Source organism: Dendropsophus ebraccatus, chromosome 1, assembly GCF_027789765.1.
Source record: "Dendropsophus ebraccatus isolate aDenEbr1 chromosome 1, aDenEbr1.pat, whole genome shotgun sequence".
Taxonomy (NCBI): domain Eukaryota; kingdom Metazoa; phylum Chordata; class Amphibia; order Anura; family Hylidae; genus Dendropsophus; species Dendropsophus ebraccatus.
In genome coordinates, this window is record NC_091454.1 from 9,471,557 (window position 1) to 9,492,959 (window position 21,403).

The 21,403-nt window shown below is 46.3% G+C and overlaps 1 protein-coding gene across 1 annotated transcript; it reads left to right on the top strand.

Moving 5' to 3' along the window:
- Positions 1 to 8,936: 8,936 nt before the first annotated feature.
- AKR1B1 (aldo-keto reductase family 1 member B) lies at positions 8,937 to 19,223 on the top strand. The gene is made up of 10 exons (XM_069966746.1): positions 8,937 to 9,047; positions 15,168 to 15,335; positions 15,679 to 15,795; positions 16,492 to 16,569; positions 16,837 to 16,959; positions 17,123 to 17,229; positions 17,440 to 17,521; positions 17,715 to 17,798; positions 17,925 to 18,007; positions 18,964 to 19,223. Exons 1-10 carry the CDS (start codon positions 8,976 to 8,978, stop codon positions 19,004 to 19,006), a joined length of 957 nt encoding a protein of 318 aa, XP_069822847.1. The 5' UTR covers positions 8,937 to 8,975; the 3' UTR covers positions 19,007 to 19,223.
- Positions 19,224 to 21,403: the final 2,180 nt, after the last annotated feature.

Genomic DNA, 21,403 nt, shown 5'->3' on the forward strand with positions numbered 1-21,403 from the left:
TATATAGGACCCCGTCTCCATTATATAGGACTCCTTAGGACCCGGTCTCCATTATATAGGACTCCCTAGGGCCCCTTCTCCATTATATAGGACTCCCTAGGACCCCGTCTCCATTATACAGGACTCCCTAGGGCCCCTTCTCCATTATATAGGACTCCCTAGGACCCCGTCTCCATTATACAGGACTCCCTAGGGCCCCTTCTCCATTATATAGGACTTCCTAGGACCCCGTCTCCATTATACAGGACTCCCTAGGGCCCCTTCTCCATTATATAGGACTCCTTAGGACCCGGTCTCCATTATATAGGACTCCCTAGGGCCCCTTCTCCATTATATAGGACTCCCTAGGACCCCGTCTCCATTATACAGGACTCCCTAGGGCCCCTTCTCCATTATATAGGACTCCCTAGGACCCCGTCTCCATTATATAGTACTTCCTAGGACCCCGTCTCTATTATACAGGACACCCTCCCTCCTTTCCTGTCTCTTTCTTCGCCTTATATAAATCTGGTATCTGATGATGGGTGAAATGCGATGCGATTCTACAGATTATAAAACCTCCAGACCCGACAATTATCAGAATTTTACGGCTTTATCCGCTGCCAATAAAACCACGGTTTGGCTGGATACCATTATACAACGCAATGACGGCTTAAAGGGGATTTCCACTTTATGTAACTGAAATTTAATCATTGTATGGTGTAACTTTCTAATATACTACGCGGTTTAATCTCTCATCGGATTTCAGGATCTCTGCTTCTATCAGTGAATGGAAACATTTCACAGCGCTCGGCTGATCACTGGGATCATGTGACCCTAAAAATGATTTACTGCTGCTGCCCCATTATTAGGCACTATATGGTGATATTATGTGGATACTAAACATTCTGGCACGATATGGTGTAATCGACACTACATGGCGGTATTACGTAAATAATACACATTATTAGGCAATATATGGCTGTATTATATAACTACTACACATTGCTCAACACTACATAGCGGTATTATTCAGCATTATTTGGCGGTATTATCTAAAAACTATACATTATAAGGGACTAAATGGCTGTATTATATAACTGCTACACATTAATCAGTGCTATATGGCGGTATTGTATAAATATTACACATTATTAGGCACTATATGGTGATATTATGTTAATGTTATACATAATTTGGCACTAAATAACAGTATTATATAAATACTATACATTATTAGGCACTATATGGCGATTTTGTGTGAATACTACACATTAATCAGCACTATATGGCAGTATTATTGACATACTATACATTATTTGGCAGTATTATATACATACTATACATTATTCTGCACTATATGGTGGTATTATATACATACTACACATTATTAAGCACTACATGGCAGTATTATATAGATAATATACATAATTCAGCACTATATGGCAGTATTATTTACATACTATACATCATTTGGCATTATATGGCAGTATTATATACATACTATACATTATTCGGCACTATATGGTGGTATTATATAAACATTACACATTATTCAGCACTACATGGCAGTATTATATAAATAATATACATAATTCAGCACTATATGGCAGTATTATTGACATACTATACATTATTTGGCGTTATATGGCAGTATTATATACATACTATACATTATTTGGCACTATATGGTGGTATTATATGAACATTACACATTATTCAGCACTACATGGCAGTATTTTATAAATACTATTCATTATTTAGCACTATATGGCGGTATTATGTAAAAACTATACATTGTTCAGCTATATGACTGTATGTACAATCTGTCCACATTTACCCCTAGAAGCAGAGTATTTCCAGTATTCGTCCCCTTGTATCAGGATACTGAGCTTTTTCTGTCTTCTCCATGCCAGATCAGAATTTACTCCTGGAATATTACAGGATTGTTTGCATTGAATAGTGAATTCATAATTATATTTTATGGATTTTTTTTATGAATACTCTTTTCTTGTGCGGAATCATTAAACCTAAAGCAGAAAACTAGACAATGACGGTACATTTACTACAACATAACATTTATAGAAACACACTAGAGATGAGAGAACTGAACTTCCAGATCTGAGATTGGTCCTGAATTTTTTTTTTTTTTTAAATTGATTTGGGAAATAACCAAATTTTTGAAAAATTTTGTACAAAAGTTTCTCCAAAATGGCGGCTGCACATAGTTTATTCCATTACAGATAACGTGTGGGTGCAAGGGGTTATCCATAATACCTTGCAGCCGGCCAATAAGCTGCAAGCCACCCCCTGCGACATCATACTTTCTACTTTACCATATATATAGAGCATGTGAGCTCTTGTGCAGTGAACACAACACAGACATTTACACTAGCTAGAGAGAGATACATAGAGGTTGGGTTATAGAAGGTTGATTAGGTATAAGGTGAAAGGATAGTATGAGTGTCATTACACCCTATCCACAGCTCTCCTAGGTGAAGTTTACAAGTGAGTCACCTGTCAGGCTTTGTCAGGTGGCCTGTTTTAAAACAGTGTCTGGCATCAGAATAACTGTCACTCACAATGACAGTTATTCTGCTGCCAGAAAAGGACAGGCCACTTGATGTAACCTGAAAGGTGACTCACAGGATTAACTTCACCCAGATGAGCTGTGGACGTTGGAGGATCACTGACGCACAATGAGTCATTGTTCGCCAGTTATACTCCAATGTCCACAGCTCTCCTGGGTGAAGTTAACCGTTAATAAAGAGAGAGTATTTTGAAGCAATAAAAAAGTCTTGTCAAAGGTCAGTTCCTATAACTCTATCAGCCACAGAGTTTGTTGGTGAATTTGATGTATCTTGTAGTTTCCCCTGGGAAAAACTCTCTAATGATCAGAGGTGATCAGAGGGCCCCATCTCCATTATATAGGACTCCCTAAGATCCTGTCTCCATTATATAGGACTCTGTAGGACCCCGTCACCATTATATAGGACTCCCTAGGACCCGATCTCCATTATATAGGACTCCCTAGGGCCCCTTCTCCATTATATAGTACTTCCTAGGACCCAGTCTCTATTATACAGGACACCCTCCCTCCTTTCCTGTCTCTTTCTTCCACTTATATAAATCTCGTATCTGATGATGGGTGAAATGCGATGCGATTCTACAGATTATAAAACCTCCAGACCCGACAATTATCAGAATTTTACGGCTTTATCTGCTGCCAATAAAACCGCGGTTTGGCTGGATACCATTATACAACGCAATGACGGCTTAAAGGGTATTTCCACTTTATGTAACTGAAATGTAATCATTGTATGGTGTAACTTTCTAATATACTACGCGGTTTAATCTCTCATCGGATTTCAGGATCTCTGCCTCTGTCAGTGAATGAAAACATTTCACATCGCTCGGCTGATCGCTGGGATCATGTGACCCTAAAAATGATCTACTGTCAGCTGTACATTTACCTGTGTAAACATGGATATGCTACTGACAATGGTAGAAGTAAATGCGACCATGTCTGTGGTGTCCGCTGGCATATTGCCCCATTATTAGGCACTATATGGTGGTATTATGTGGATACTACACAATCTGGCACTATATGGTGGTTTGTAAATACTACATATTAATCGACACTATATGGCGGTATTATGTAAATACTACACATTATTAGGCACTACATGTCGGTATGATTCAGCAGTATTTGGCGGTATTATGTAAAAGCTACACATTATTAGGCAATATATGACTGTATTATATAACTACTACACATTACTCAGCACTTTATGGCTGTATTATATAACTACTACACATTACTCAGCGCTATATGGCTGTATTATATAACTACTACACATTACTCAGCACTATATGGTGGTATTATGTAAATAATACACATTATTAGGCACTATATGGTGATATGTGGATACTATACATCATTTGGCACTTTCTAGCAGTATTATATACATACTACACATTATTCAGCACTATATAGTAGTATTATATACATACTATACATTATTCAGCACTATATGGTGGTATTATATACATACTACACATTATTCAGCACTATATAGCAGTATTATATACATTCTGTACATTATGCAGCACTATATGGTGGTATTATATAAGGTTCACACATTATTCAGCACTACATGGCAGTATTATACACATACTATACATTATTCAGCACTATATGGTGGTATTATATAAGGATTACACATTATTCAGCACTATATGGTGGTATTATATACACATACTACACAATATTCAGTACTCTATGACTGTATGTACAATCTGTCCACATTTACACCTAGAAGCAGAGTATTTCCAGTCTTCGTCCCCTTGTATCGGGATACTGAGTTTTTTCTGTCTTCTCCATGACAGATCAGAATTTACTCCTAGAATATTACAGGATTGTTTGCAATGAATAGTAAATTCATAATTATATTTTATAGATTTTTTTATGAATACTCTTTTCTTGTGCAGAATCATTAAACCTCAAGCAGAAAACTGCACAATGACGGTACATTTACCACAACATAACATTTATAGAAAGATACTAGAGATTAGAGAACTGAACTTCCAGAGCTGAGATTGGTCCTGAATTTTGTAAAAAAAAATAAATTTTTGGGAAAACTTTGAACAAAAGTTTGTCCAAAATGGTGGCCGCACATAGTTCAATACATTACAGATAACGTGTAGGTGCAAGGGGTTATCCATAATAACTTATAAGTCACTCCCTGCGACGTCATACTTTCTCCTTCACTATATATAGAGCAAGTGAGCTCTTGTGCAGTGAACAGAACACAGGCATTTACACTAGCTAGAGGGAGATGTGTAGAGGTTGGGTTATAGAAGGCCTTAAAGGTGACTCACATGATTAACTTCACCCAGAAGAGCTGTGGACTTTGGAGGATCATTAACGCACAATGAGTAATTGTTCGCCAGTTATCCTACATTGTCCACAGCTCTCCTGGGTGAAGTTAACCCCGTTAATAAAAAGAGAGTATGTTGAAGCTAGAAAAAAGTCTTGTCAAAGGCCGGTTACTATAACTCTGTCTCAAATGCAATGCATATACCACTATGCAGTATAAGAGCATAAATTATAAAGAAATATGTGCCTGATAACGCACTTGTAAACAGCAGTTGTAATCAGCATCTGGTATTTCCTCCCTAAACCTAAACCCGACATCTCACTCTCAGTCTGTGGTACTAGCATAACTCCTGTGCATCAGGCTCGATGTCTGGAGGTTATGCCAGACTCTGATCTATCCTTCATTCCCTATATCCAAGCTCTTACACGCTCCTGTCATCTTCATCTCAAAAACATCTCCAGAATCCGTCCATTTCTCACCACTGACACAGCACAGACTCTGACTGTCGCCCTGATCCACTCCCGTCTTGACTACTTTAACTCCCTACTAATCGGTCTTCCTCTCTCTAAGCTCTCCCCTCTCCAGTCTATCTTTAATGCAGCAGCCAAGCTCATCTTACTCTCCAGCCGCTATACCAACATCTCCCCTCTGTGCCAGTCACTGCACTGGTTACCCATTAAATCCAGAAGTTGAGATGGTGTCTGCAGACTTGGGGACTGCCATTAGAGGAGAAGTTGAGATGATGTCTGTCGACTTGAGGACTGCCAATAAAGTAGAAGTTGAGATGATGTCTGTAGACTTGAGAAGTTGAGATGATGTCTGTAGACTTGAGAAGTTGAGATGGTGTCTGTTGAGTTGAGGACTGCCACTAGAGGAGAAGTTGAGATGGTGTATGCTGACTTGGCGACTGCCATTAGAAGAGAAGTTGAGATGGTGTCTGCCGACTTGGGGGCTACCAGTATAAGAAAGGATGAGATGGTGTCTGCCAACTTGGGGACTATTACTAGAGAAGATGACATGGTGTCTGCCGACTTAGGGACTGGTAGAAGAGACTATTGAGGTGGATTTGGCTACTGGATGGATGACTACTGCTTCTGGGGAAGGTGTCAAACACAGACTATGAAGCATCTCAAGCAGGGACTGCGCAGGCTGTTGTGACTCTTCTTCCTCCCACACCTCAGGTTCTTTTACTGATGAAGAAGGTTCCCAAGGCGGCCCACCCGGCTGGGTGATGGTAGCAGCCCAGCATTCTTGTGGCCCCTGCTTATGGGTGTATTCTACCTCCTCACCAGGTTCAGGGTTGTGCAAATAGTCTGGGAGGTAATCCCTATTGACAGAGTGACGACTCCCTTTGCAATCCCTGACAAAGCTGTTATCAAATTCCTGGACCCTGGCTTGTCTCAGTATAGGACACTGTTTTCCCAATTTCAGCCATTTTAGAAGTCTTTGCACTGCGCACTCTTGCTCGTTCTTTTCTCTAAACCAGCTCCTATAGTTATGAGGCATGCTTGATGGCCTCAATGGAACTGCTTGATGGACTCAATGGGACTGCTCCACGCTCCAACACACTAGATAGCCTCTCTGGGATTTCTACACTCCAGTGACTTACTTCAGCATCCAGGCCCAATACGGCTTCCCAGTAGGATGGTGGTGTACTACGCGGAGCTGGTTCCTCATACAAGCCCAACTCGATATCCTCCCTGTAGTTGGGCAGTGGTGTCAAGACAGCTGCTTGCCATATCTTCCTCCTCCTCCTCGGGCCACCTCATAAGCACTGGTGGACGCCAGGGCTCCTCATCCTTCTCAGGCCACCACCGAAGTACTGGTGGACGCAAGGGCTCCTCATCCTCCTCAGGCCACCCCCGAAGTACTGGTGGAAGCCAGGGCTCTTTATAATTTTCAGGCCACCCTATAAGCACCCGTGAACGTCGGGGCTCCTCATCCTTCTCAGGCCACCCAATAGGATAGTGGTGGACTGCGTGGAACTGGTTCTTCATACCAGCCAGACTCGATATCCTCCCTGTAACTGGGCATTGGTGTCAAGACAGCTGCTTGCCATATCTTCCTTCTCCTCAGGCCATCCCATAAGCACTAGTGGAAGCCACGCTTCCTAATCCTCCTCAGGCCACCCCATAAGCACTGGTGGACGTTGTGGCTCCTCATACTCCCCAGGCCATCCCCGAAGCACTTGTGGATGCCAGGGCTCCTTATCCTCCTTAGGCCATCTCTGAAGTACTGGTGGAAGCCAGGGCTCTTCATCATTTCCAGGCCACCCCATAAGCACTGGTGGACGCCAGGGCTACTCATCCTCCTCAGGCCACCCCCGAAGCACTGGTGGATGTCAGGGCTTCTCATCCTCCTCAGGCCATCCCATGAACACTCGTGGACATCGGGGCTCCTCATCCTCCTCAGGCCACCGCCCCATCCTACTGAACCCCCTATCTCTGAAGCAATCCTTCAAGTCCTCTGCTTGTGTCAGGAACCTAGCTTAGGAGGAACAGGCGCGCCTCATCCCTAAAAATTGTCCTGTTGGCACAGATTTAATTGTTGAGGGGGCATGAGCAGATGACGCATGTAATTAGGAGTTGGTGGATGTACATTTACGGAATACATCAGTTTGGAGCATCCATGAAGTACTGCTGGACGCCAGGGCTGCTAATCCTCCTCAGGCCACCCCCAAAGCACTGATGGAAGCCAGGGCTCCTAATCCTTCTCAGGTCACTCCATAAGCACTGGTGGACGTCGTGGCTCCTCATCCTCCTCAGGCCACCCCAGTGTCTGTATATGTCTGTATATACAGTATGATAGCCTGGTGTACCCGGTATATGAGTATAGGGCTTTACATACAGTATGACAGCCTGGTGTACCCCGGTATATGTGTATAGTATATGTCTGTATATACAGTATGACAGCCTGGTGTACCCCGGTATATGAGTATAGGGCTGTATATACAGTATGATAGCCTGGTGTACCCCGGTATATGAGTATATGGCTGTATACACAGTATGAAAGCCTGGTGTACCCCGGTATATGTGTATAGTATATGTCTGTATATACAGTATAACAGCCTGGTGTACCCCGGTATATGAGTATAGGGCTGTATATACAGTATGATAGCCTGGTGTACCCCGGTATATGAGTATAGGGCTGTATATACAGTATGATAGCCTGGTGTACCCCGGTATATGAGTATATGTCTGTATACACAGTATGATAGCCTGGTGTACCCCGGTATATGAGTATATGGCTGTATACACAGTATGAAAGCCTGGTGTACCCCGGTATATGTGTATAGTATATGTCTGTATATACAGTATAACAGCCTGGTGTACCCCGGTATATGAGTATAGGGCTGTATACACAGTATGATAGCCTGGTGTACCCCGGTATATGAGTATAGGGCTGTATATACAGTATGATAGCCTGGTGTACCCCGGTATATGAGTATATGTCTGTATACACAGTATGATAGCCTGGTGTACCCCGGTATATGAGTATAGGGCTGTATACACAGTATGGTAGCCTGGTGTACCCCTGTATATGAGTATAGGGCTGTATACACAGTATGATAGCCTGGTGTACCCCGGTATATGAGTATAGTATATGTCTGTATATACAGTATGATAGCCTGGTGTACCCCGGTATATGAGTATATGGCTGTATATACAGTATGACAGCCTGGTGTACCCCGGTATATGAGTATATGGCTGTATATACAGTATGACAGCCTGGTGTACCCCAGTATATGAGTATATGGCTGTATACACAGTATGACTGCCTGGTGTACCCCGGTATATGAGTATATGGCTGTATATACAGTATGACAGCCTGGTGTACCCCGGTATATGAGTATATGGCTGTATACACAGTATGGTGTGCGTGTATGAGACAGACATCGTGCACCTGCTCCACGTGGGCGCAGAAGGGGTTAACGTCAAGTTCACTGTCACATCCCGCCCGCCTCGAGCTCATAGTCTCCGCCCACCCCGCGCTCTCGCCAATCAGCGCCTCCTCACACCCATCAGGCAGCCAATCAGATCCCGCCCTCGGCGTCGGCTGAGGCTTCTTGAGCAGAGCGCCGGCTGTCCGCCCGTCAGTCACAGAGCCGCCGCCGACATGAAGGGACCCGAGTTCGCGCTGCTCAACAACGGGGCCAAGATGCCCATCCTGGGGCTGGGGACATGGAAGGTGAGAGGCGCCATTACTCCTCCTCTGCCCCGTCTATAGCGGCTCCCCGTAAGCCTCCTCAGCATTGTAGCCTGTGCACTTAACCCTTTGTCGTCTCTAGTGCTCCCCATACACCCGAGGACCGTCACGTGACACGGCTCCGGTCACATGATGTGACTTTTGCAGCAGTTGTAGATGTTTACATTACGGTCGTCCATTGCCTTATATGGCATGTCGTAAAGAGTCATCGTATTTTGTTACTTACATTTAGGTGAGAGGTGAACTGGCTGCTTAACTCCTTAGATGCTGCACTGAGTGGCAACTGTGGGATCCGAGATGGTGGCCCCTGGATGTCACTGGGTTACCATGGCAGCTGGGCCGCCCCATTATAGGACCATGTGTAATGTACAAATATCATATGAGAGTAGGGAGACAATGGTAAATGTTACTCACAGGATAGGGGTTATCAGGTGGGGTCTGACAGCTGGGACCCCCACAGGAAAACTGCCCCCAGTGACCCTGCCCACCACCCCCTCCATCATTCTCTATGGTACTGAGCCCAGCACCCCCCCCCCCCCTCCATCATTCTCTATGGTACTGAGCCCAGCACCCCCCCCCCTCCATCATTCTCTATGGTACTGAGCCCAGCACCCCCCCTCTCCATCATTCTCTATGGTACTGAGCCCAGCACCCCCCCCCCCTCTCCATCATTCTCTATGGTACTGAGCCCAGCACCCCCTCAACCTCCATCATTCTCTATGGTACTGAGCCCAGCACCCCCTCAACCTCCATCATTCTCTATGGTACTGAGCCCAGCACCCCCTCAACCTCCATCATTCTCTATGGTACTGAGCCCAGCACCCCCCCCCTCCATCATTCTCTATGGTACTGAGCCCAGCACCCCCTCACCTCCATCATTCTCTATGGTACTGAGCCCAGCACCCCCTCACCTCCATCATTCTCTATGGTACTGAGCCCACCACCCCCATCATCATTCTCTATGGTACTGAGCCCACCACCCCCATCATCATTCTCTATGGTACTGAGCCCACCACCCCCATCATTATTCTCTATGGTACTGAGCCCTGCACCCCCCCCCCCCTCTCCATCATTCTCTATGGTACTGAGCCCAGCACCCCCATCATCATTCTCTATGGTACTGAGCCCACCACCCCCATCATCATTCTCTATGGTACTGAGCCCACCACCCCCATCATCATTCTCTATGGTACTGAGCCCACCACCCCCATCATCATTCTCTATGGTACTGAGCCCACCACCCCCATCATCATTCTCTATGGTACTGAGCCCACCACCCCCATCATCATTCTCTATGGTACTGAGCCCACCACCCCCATCATCATTCTCTATGGTACTGAGCCCTGCACCCCCCCCCCCCCCTCCATCATTCTCTATGGTACTGAGCCCAGCACCCCCCCACCTCCATCATTCTCTATGGTACTGAGCCCAGCATCCCCCTCCATCATTCTCTATGGTACTGAGCCCAGCATCCCCCTCCATCATTCTCTATGGTACTGAGCCCACCACCCCCATCATCATTCTCTATGGTACTGAGCCCACCACCCCCATCATCATTCTCTATGGTACTGAGCCCACCACCCCCATCATCATTCTCTATGGTACTGAGCCCACCACCCCCATCATCATTCTCTATGGTACTGAGCCCACCACCCCCATCATCATTCTCTATGGTACTGAGCCCACCACCCCCATCATCATTCTCTATGGTACTGAGCCCACCACCCCCATCATCATTCTCTATGGTACTGAGCCCACCACCCCCATCATCATTCTCTATGGTACTGAGCCCACCACCCCCATCATCATTCTCTATGGTACTGAGCCCACCACCCCCATCATCATTCTCTATGGTACTGAGCCCAGCATCCCCCCCCCCTCCATCATTCTCTATGGTACTGAGCCCAGCATGTGTCCCCCCCCCCCTCCATCATTCTCTATGGTACTGAGCCCAGCATGCCCCCCCCCCTCCATCATTCTCTATGGTACTGAGCCCAGCATGCCCCCCCCCTCCATCATTCTCTATGGTACTGAGCCCAGCATGCCCCCCCCTCCATCATTCTCTATGGTACTGAGCCCAGCATGCCCCCCCCACCATCATTCTCTATGGTACTGAGCCCAGCATGCCCCCCCCCCTCCATCATTCTCTATGGTACTGAGCCCAGCATGCCCCTCCCCCTCCATCATTCTCTATGGTACTGAGCCCAGCATCCCCCTCCATCATTCTCTATGGTACTGAGCCCAGCATCCCCCTCCATCATTCTCTATGGTACTGAGCCCAGCATGCCCCCCCCCCGCCCCAATCATCATTCTCTATGGTACTGAGCCCAGCATCCCCCCCCCTCCATCATTCTCTATGGTACTGAGCCCAGCATCCCCCCCCCTCCATCATTCTCTATGGTACTGAGCCCAGCATCCCCCCCCTCCATCATTCTCTATGGTACTGAGCCCAGCATGCCCCCCCCTCCATCATTCTCTATGGTACTGAGCCCAGCATCCCCCTCCATCATTCTCTATGGTACTGAGCCCAGCATGCCCCCCCCAATCATCATTCTCTATGGTACTGAGCCCAGCATCCCCCCCCCCCTCCATCATTCTCTATGGTACTGAGCCCAGCACCCCCCCCCCTCTCCATCATTCTCTATGGTACTGAGCCCAGCACCCCCCCCCCCCTCTCCATCATTCTCTATGGTACTGAGCCCAGCACCCCCCCCCCCCTCTCCATCATTCTCTATGGTACTGAGCCCAGCACCACCCCCCCCTCTCCATCATTCTCTATGGTACTGAGCCCAGCACCCCCCCCCCCCCCCTCCATCATTCTCTATGGTACTGAGCCCAGCATGCCCCTCCATCATTCTCTGGTACTGAGCCCAGCACCCCCCCCCCTCCATTATTCTTTATGGTACTGAGCCCAGCATGCCCCCCTCCCTCCATCATTCTCTATGGTACTGAGCCTAGCATGCCCCCCCCTCTATTATTGTCTATGGTACTGAGCCCAATGTGCCCCCCTCCCCCACTCTATTTATTTATTTATTTATTTATTTATTTATTTATTTATTTATTATTCATTCATTATTAGAGCCCGGCGTGGTTAGCACAGTAGCCTTGCAGCACTTGGGTCTTGGGTTCAAATCCCACCAAGTGTAACATCTGGAAAGAGTCTGTATGTTCTCTCTAAATTGATAAACTATGTAGAGTGTTGTGGAATCTGTTGGTGCTATACAAAATTTAAAAAACACCAATTTTTTTTTGGTACAGATTCCCGCACTCCAATGAGTCTGTCTGGGGCTTCCATACACTACAGAGCCCAGCGTGCCCTCACTCCATTTGTAGGACCAGCCGCAGCTGTAACGCCAGATGTCAGGGAGCAGCAGCTGTACAGGACCCCCTTAGGCACAGGTGTGGTCTCCGGACATGATACCGGTTGTAGTTTAGCAACAGTTTGGACACCAGTTTATAAGGGTCGCTCAGGATATAGATATAAGCTCTAGTCATGCTGGGGGTTGTAGTGAAGGTTAGGGACTAACGCTGGAGAGCAGCACCTAAGTCACTGGATGTTGCAGCGGTCAGATGAGGTCGTGTCCTCGCAGTACCTGACACCACGTGACCTGCCAGGACCGTCCCCAGATACCAGTGGGATTTGCAGCCATCAGCACCTATTTACTTACAGAACTACTATCCCCAGCATGTTACGTCAGTCTGCTTCTATTGGGACACATGCTGGGAGTTGTAGTTCTGCAGCAGCTGAAGAAGCCGCAGATTGAGAATCTATAGCACCATTGTACTTGGCAGCACCGTGAGCGCTCCCTGGCCCCAGGAGCTGACAATCTAATCTCTCCCACCCATGGGTGTAGTTTTTGGCTGGTAAAAGAATTGCAAAATAATGGAAGAATTGTTCACATGTGGGTGTAAGAAGCTGCTGGTGGGTCTGGTGACTGGCACTGGCAGGAGATCAGGCGTCTGGGAATAGGGTAGAAATGATCTGCGGCTGCAGGGTTATCAATAACGGGTGGAGGCTCTGGGCACTACTACTCCCAGCATGTACTTGCTCCTTTGCAGTTGATTGAAACGCATTGTAGAATCTCCAGAACAATGTGCTAAAGGGTTTTTGTGCCATTGAGTGTCCAGCGTGGTGGACTTCATGGTGTTATAGCAGGGCAGTCATACCCTGAGGGTTCAGCATGATAGCCCTTATGGTGTTATAGCAGGGCAGTCATACCCTGAGGGTTCAGCATGATAGCCCTTATGGTGTTATAGCAGGGCAGTCATACCCTGAGGGTTCAGCATGATGGCCTTCATGGTGTTATAGCAGGGCAGTCATACCCTGAGGGTTCAGCATGATAGCCCTTATGGTGTTATAGCAGGGCAGTCATACCCTGAGGGTTCAGCATGATGGCCGTCATGGTGTTATAGCAGGGCAGTTATACCCTTAGGGTGGGTTCAGACTACGGAATTCTCACGGGTAAATTCCTCGGAATTCCGTCACCTGTATGCGCTCACGGCTGAGCGCCTTTCTGCCGGCTCCATAGACACCATTCCATTGTCCGTCTGATTCCGCATTCTGCTGAAAGAAGTGATGTGACAATTCTTTCAGCAGAATGTGGAATCAGCCGGCCCATAGAATGGTGTCTATGGAGTCGGTGGAAAGGCCCGCGGCTGTGAGCGCGTACAGGCAGCGGAATTTATCCTCGAGAATTCCATAGTCTGAACCAACCCTAAGTGGGTCGAGCATGATGGCCTTCATGGTGTTATAGCAGAGCAGTCATACCCTTACTGAGTGTCCAGTGTGATGTGCTTCATGGTGTTATGGCGGGGCAGTCATAATTTTACTGAGTGTCCAGTGTGATTTCCTTCATGGTGTTATAGCAGGGCAGTCATACCCTGAGGGTTCAGCATGATGGCCTTTGTGGTGTTATAGCAGGGCAGTCATACCCTGAGGGTTCAGCATGATGGCCTTTGTGGTGTTATAGCAGGGCAGTCATACCCTGAGGGTTCAGCATGATGGCCTTTGTGGTGTTATAGCAGGGCAGTCATACCCTGAGGGTTCAGCATGATGGCCTTTGTGGTGTTATAGCGGAGCAGTCATACCCTGAGGGTTCAGCATGATGGCCTTTGTGGTGTTATAGCAGGGCAGTCATACCCTGAGGGTTCAGCATGATGGCCTTTGTGGTGTTATAGCGGAGCAGTCACACGCTGCGCCATGGGTGGAGGGAGCTGTGTGAATCACTCTTATGATCCACGACTAATCCGTACTATGAACCGTGCTGATAAATTTACTCTGGAATAAATCTCCTTATTTATTGGCAAATAAAAATTACTATGTGCTCAGGCTGCGGATGATCAGCGTGACTGGAACGAGCGCATCTCTTACTATCATCGCTTTTATTCTGCAATGATTTATGGGTCCGGGACGTGAGGTTTTATAAACGTAAAGAACAGATTGTTTTATTTGCCACTTTTGCTTCGTTTTTTATTCTATTCATGTCCTGTGACATATGGAAGGGGAAAACCTGGACGATAACCAGCGTCATCCTCAGTGTGACCCTGACTATAATGGTCGCTGTATGAGCCCCGTTTACTAGTGCCGAGCTCAGCAACTTTATAATCCCCCCCCCCCCCCCTTACTGATAACAGGCAATAAAACCATAAAGAATTATTGCACGTGTCCATCTTACACCTATGTGTGCTAGTTCCTCAACGCTAATGGTGTCCCCTGGACTCTTCGAGCGGACCGGCCGCAGTTCTGAGCTATCTGATCTGCTGTCAGTCCTGTATAGAGGTAGCGGAGGGGCTGTGGTACAGTCACGTGTTTGCGCTGGTTACATTGATTTACACAGCATCAGATCCATGGCAGGAGAGATGGAGCTTTATATTGTTGCTTTCTTCCAGAAACAGCACCACTCTTGTTGTCAGTTTGGGTGCGGTATTGCAGCTCAGTTCTATTGAAGTGAATGGAGCGGAGTTGAAATACTGCACACAACCTGAGGACAGGGGTGGTGCTGTTTCTGGAAGAAAGCAGCTATGTATCCTACAGGAGTGTCTGGCCTTTTCACGCACTCATCATTCACTGATGTAATTGACAATCTTTATTGTATTCTGCAGTCCGAGCCTGGGAAAGTGACAGCGGCCGTAACCAAGGCCCTGGAGGTCGGCTACAGGCACCTGGACTGCGCCTTTGTCTACCAGAATGAGAACGAGGTGGGGGAAGGCATCCAGCAGAAGATCAAGGAGGGAGTGCTGAAGAGAGAGGAGCTGTTTGTTACCAGCAAGGTGAGACACTGGACATCTCCTACCGCAGGGGTGTACAGCGTGCTGCCCTCCAGCTGTGGCAGAACTACAATTCCCATCATGCCTGGACAGCCAAAGCTTTAGCATGATAGGAATTGTAGCTATGGAGTAGCTGGAGGGCTGCAAGTTTGTGTGTCCTACAGCAATACACGTGTCTGCTCAGTAACATTGGATGAAAAGGTCCCCTTTATTAGCTACAATACTACAATAGCACCACCATTTATCCACGCGGCTGCGGCCGGTACTGCACTTCAGCCTAATTCAAGTTAAAAAATAAAAATAAAAAATCTGCAAAAAATAACAAGTGTTATGGTGGTCTTTTTAGCTATGGTCAACTTTCCATGCAAAGTCTATGGTGAGAGGAGCCTGCGAAAAAACCCTCGCTGACCTGAAGCTCGACTACCTGGACCTCTACCTGATCCACTGGCCCACAGGGTTTAAGGTATGATCACAATCTCCTTGCAAACCTATATAGAAACACCTTTAAAGGGAACCTTGTCGCGGTGCAGCCCTGGATACTTACCTTTCCGGCGAGTCCCGCGACGAAAGATATCAGCGCCTGAAGCCGTGCCCGCGCTGCAGAGAGGAGTCCGATGCCCATAGAGAATGATGGCTCCATTCATTCTCATGGGCATTGGACTAATCTCTGCAGCGCACGCACGGCTTCAGGCGCTGATATCTTCGTCCCGGGACTGGCTCCAGGAGCGACACTTGCCGGAAAGGGTAAGTATCCCGGGGGCTGCATCAGGAGGTTGGCCGGGCTCTGTGCCCGCGTCCCCGGTGACAGGTTCCCTTTAATCCAGCATCACTGGGACCCAGGTGGTGGGCTATTAAATATCCTGAATTGTCAGACTGGTCTTATATTTAAAAAAAAAAAAAATTCTAGCACAAAGTTCTTGTTTGAGCAGGGATCATACTGATCCAGAGCTTCGTATCTTCAGTGAAATAACATTGCCTTTGCCTGAAGCCACCACAAGGGGGAGATGTTCTGCACACTGGTGAGTTCACAGGGAAGTGTATGCAGTGAGCTCCCCCTGGTGGTGGCTTTAGGCAGCCTGAGTTGTATTATGTATCCCTATAAATGATCATAGATGGCGATACTTTTTATTCTGTTACATCTATTGCTCTGTCCTTGCAGGCTGGAGATTCGTTCTTCCCCACCGATGAGCAGGGGCTGGTGGTCCCCAGTGACACCAACTTCCTAGACACCTGGGAGGTAAGTCCTATACTGTGCAGCCTCCTGCAGCCATGTTTTCTGAGAGGACCCGTTCAGTCTCCGGACATGCCCGCTTTTAGTAAATGGTTGTATTCCCCGTAATAATTCTAAGAACGCTGTATTGTGATGTTTCTCTTTTATTCCTCTTGGATATGCAGTGATAGATATCCTGCTGACAGGGAGGAGTACTGGAGGACTGCATCTTCATCTCTATGGTTCTCCATTCTCCTCTCTATTTACTGGTAATGTAATACTCTGTACTCACAGGCTATGGAAGAACTTGTGGACGCAGGGTTGGTAAAGGCCATCGGAGTTTCTAACTTTAACCACAACCAAATAGAGCAGCTGCTGAACAAGCACGGTCTGAAGCACAAGCCTGCCGTCAACCAGGTAGGACATACCTGTCCAGTATAATGACAGACCGCAGGGGAGGGTGGCTGCTGCTGCTAGTTAGTTTACGGCCATAGATGTCTGATCTTTAGGATTTCAAGGGGGATGACCAATTCCTTTATCGTTCACCGCCTGATCAATGGCCTATAATCTTGTATTCCAGTTTGAATGTCATCCGTACCTGACTCAGAACAAACTCATCGAGTATTGCCAGTCTAAAGGAATCGTTGTGACCGCATATAGTCCCCTGGGATCACCAGACCGACCATGGTTAGTAACGTAACCTGGACACACCTTGTGTAATGTTCATATACTGTTAGAGGTCAGAACTGTGTTCCTGACCTAGACTGCAGCAGACACTAGGGGGCGCTCACAGCATAGGATTTATACACACTTTGATGGGGGGAAACCCCTGAACCCTCACCCAAGGAATGTCCTTATCTGTATCATGTACAACTACACGCCTTTCTCTCATTTTAGGGCTAAACCAGAGGATCCATCCCTTCTAGAAGAACCAAAAATCAAAGATATTGCTGCAAAACATAAGAAAACGGCAGCCCAGGTAACCGAGAAAGTATTGGCGCGTCTATATATTTGACCATTGGCAAATGACTTTGTGGCTCTGGCTGTTGGGGCATGCTGGAAATTGTAGTTTTGCAGCTAAATGCAACGTGTCAGTGACTCTGCTCTGCTTTGTGATGCAGTGTGTTTGTGTATATATACATATAATTTTTTTTTTTTCACTATTTCCACAGGTCCTAATCCGCTTTCACATTCAGAAGAACGTGGTCGTCATCCCGAAGTCAGTGACCGCTGAACGTATTGTAGAGAACTTTCAGGTAAAATTTTGTAGTGGATATGTATCAGGGCCACGTTATCCTGAAAACTGGCAGAATAGTGAGCGCTGCTCTGGAGTATCATCCTCTTGCGCTATAGACTAAGCTCTCCTGTTTTGTTCTCTCCAGGTGTTTGACTTTGAGTTGTCTCCGGAGGAGATGAAGGATATCTCCAGCTTTGATCGGGGCTGGAGGGTCTGTGCCTTATCTACGTAAGTATACTTTTAAGTGAATTGTAGGCAGACTCTGACTTCTAAGGGTCCTATTACACGGAGTGATTTTTAACGATAAACAATCATAAACGAGATTGTTTATCGTTAACCTGAAATCGTTCACCATATTACACAGAACGATGGTCGTTAGTTACAATCATTTACTCCATCTGATCTCAGCAGAACAAATGTGCAATTACACTGAACGATTAGTAAACAAATGCGGAACTTGAGCGAACGATTGTGGAATTACAGGAAATGATTAACGATAATTTTAGGTTCAGATCTAAATCAGCGACATTCGAACGATTTTTTTGATCGTTGCCTGCAATTGCACAGAAAGATTATTGTTTAAATTTGAACGATTTAACGTTTTTCACACAATCATCCCGTGTAATAGGGCCCTAAGACCCTCAGTACTATCAACCAAGGAGCAATTCACTGTCCCTCCATATGTGATGCCTAACTACTTCTCTCCATTACATACCATGTGAGGGCTTAAAGGGATTATTCAGGCTTGGAATACTATGGCTGCTTTCTCTCAGATATGGCACTTCTCTTGTCCTCAGATTCTGTGTAATGGTGCGTTCACACAAGACAGATTTATCTGACGGATCTTTGAAGCCAAAACCAGGTACAGACTATAAACAGGGATCAGGTTATAAAGGAAAGAATGGGATCTATGCTCTTTTAAACCCATTCCTGGCTTTGGCTTCCAAAATCTGTCAGATAAATCTTTTTGCGTAAATGCACTGGAATAGAAGTTGCACTTCTATTCCATTGAAGTGAATGGTGCTGAATTGTAATACTGCACACAAGCTGAGGATAGGGGTGGTGCCGCTTTTGCTGGAAAGTAGCCATGGCCTAGTCGCATGTTTTTAGTTTAGTCTGGTTCATTAGCTATAAGTCTGTAGGGTGTTCCGGCTGCTGATGATTCTCTCCTCCTCTTTCCTCAGAGCCCGGAAGCACAAGGATTACCCGTTCACCGCAGAGTTTTGAGGGCGGCACCAGTTTGACCTACGGTTGTGTTTGGTCTTTTAGCATTTCTTGGTCTCTGTTAGATGGCATTGTTTTTTCATGTATTACACTCCTTCATTCTCAGCCATATGGAAATGGCGGGGAGCTTTCTGCCGTCATTCCATCCCACTCCGGTATCCTGGGCTGAAGCTTGGCCTCTTTGTATTGCAGTATATATACAATAAACCAGTGTTCTCAATGTGTGGTCTGTGGTAACAGAGCATGAGAGGATGATATAAAAGTCTACACTATCCTGTATTATACTCCAGAGCTGCACTCGCTATTGCACTGGCTTCTTACCAAAAGGTGTTGTCATCCCATATTCCCTGCCCCCTTCATTCACTTCAATGAAACAGCTGTAAAACTGAGACCTGAATGTTGCTGTTTCTGGAAGAAAGCCCTTTAAACATCAATATCTGACAGATCCTGCAAAAGGAGAAGTACACGGGACAGAACCTGATCTGTGTGCGGGTGGGATAAAACCAAAGAACCTACTTCAGCCTGTGTCTCCATGGCAACAGACTACGACCAACCCCATGTTGTCAGATCTTGCAGATGTAGGGGAAGTGTCTGTTACTATGGAGACATATGAGCTACTATGGAGACATATGAGCTTGTTGGCATGATCTGTACAAGCTTCCGGATAATAGGATTAGTCCTTACCAGTAAGCCGGTTTCTTCGAACCTTCACGACGGCACCATAGGAGGATGGGTTGTACCCTAGGGACAGGAAAAAGCACGAGAGGTTAAAAGCCCCTCCCCTTCCTCCCAACACCAGTGCCTTATAACAGTCATTTAGCACCACGTGAGTATCATATTTAATACAATACTAGGGAGGGATACTGGTGCCGTCGTGAAGGTTCAAAGAAACCGGCTTACCGGTAAGGACTAATCCTATGTTCTCTCCTCACCTTCACGACGGCACCATAGGAGTAATACCAACCATTAATCTTAGGGAGGGACCACAGCCTGAAGAACTTTCCTGCCAAAGGTCAGGTCTTCACTTGACTGCAATAGTAGTCTGTAATGCTTGATAAACGTATGGGGAGACGACCAAGTCGCTGCCCTGCATATCTGTTCCAGTGAGGCAGAGGCTCTCTCTGCCCAAGTAGTGGAGACTGCTCTTGTAGAGTGTGCCCTGATATTGATTGGAGATGGAAGGTTTTGAGCTTTGTAAGCCTCTGCTATGGCATTCCTTATCCATCTGGCAATGGTACTCTTTGATACTTTCTTGCCCTGAAATTGTATGAATAAGCTTTGGTCTATTCTCCACGGTGCTGTAGTTTCAATGTACTGGAGAACTGCTCTCCTCACATCCAGGGTATGGAATTTCTTTTCCAGATCATTTTTTGGTTCTGGACAAAAGGAAGGCAGGACAATGTCCTGGGATTTATGAAATTCAGTCACTACTTTTGGAAGAAAAGAAGGGTCTGTTTTTAATACTATACGGTCTTCAGATATAGTACAGTAGGGTTTACAGAGTGAGGGCTTGAATCTCACTAACCCTTCTTGCGGAGCAGATGGCCACCAGGAACACTGTCTTGTAGGAGAGAAGTCTACTGTTAATTTCTGAAATGGGCTCAAAGATGGACTTTGTCAGGCCCTCTAGGACCACATTTAGATCCCATGTCGGATGAGAAGTCTGAGTCCTGGGATTAATCCTAGATGCTGCCCTGATAAATCTTTTTATCCATCGATGGTCTGCTAGATTAGTGTCGTAGATGGCTGATAGAGCAGAGATCTGAACTTTTAAGGTAGCTGGTCTGAGACCCTTGGATAGTCCCGCCTGTAAGAAGTCTATCTGTGATATATTTGGTTCTGCCGGGAAAGGTGGAGGACTTCCGCACCAGGAAGAAAAAAACTTTCCAAACCTTTAGGTAGATGGAAGTTGTTACTTTTTTTTTCTGCTTTTCATTAGTGTTGATATTACACTTTCTGAAAGACCTTGACTTTTTAACATTTCCCGTTCAGGATCCATGCTGAGAGGTGTAGTTTCGCCGGATCTGGATGGAAAATCGGGCCCTGGAATAGAAGGTCTGTCTGATGTGGGAGAAGTACTGGGTCCTCCCGTGTCAGGTTCTTTAGAAGTCCGAACCAGCTCCTTTTTGGCCAATACGGGACGATGAGAATGACCTTTGACTTTTGCTCTCTGACTTTCTGTAGTACCCTTGGTATCAGTGGTATTGGAGGAAATGCATATGCTAGTTTTGTTTCCCAGGTCTGAGTTAGAGCGTCTATCGCCGTAGGACGGTCGGTTGGATTCAGGGAGTAAAAGTTTTTTACCTTCCTGTTTTTCCTTGTAGCAAATAGATCGATCTCGGGGAGGCCCCAACGATCCACTAGTTGATGGAACACTTGTTCTTTTAGACACCACTCTCC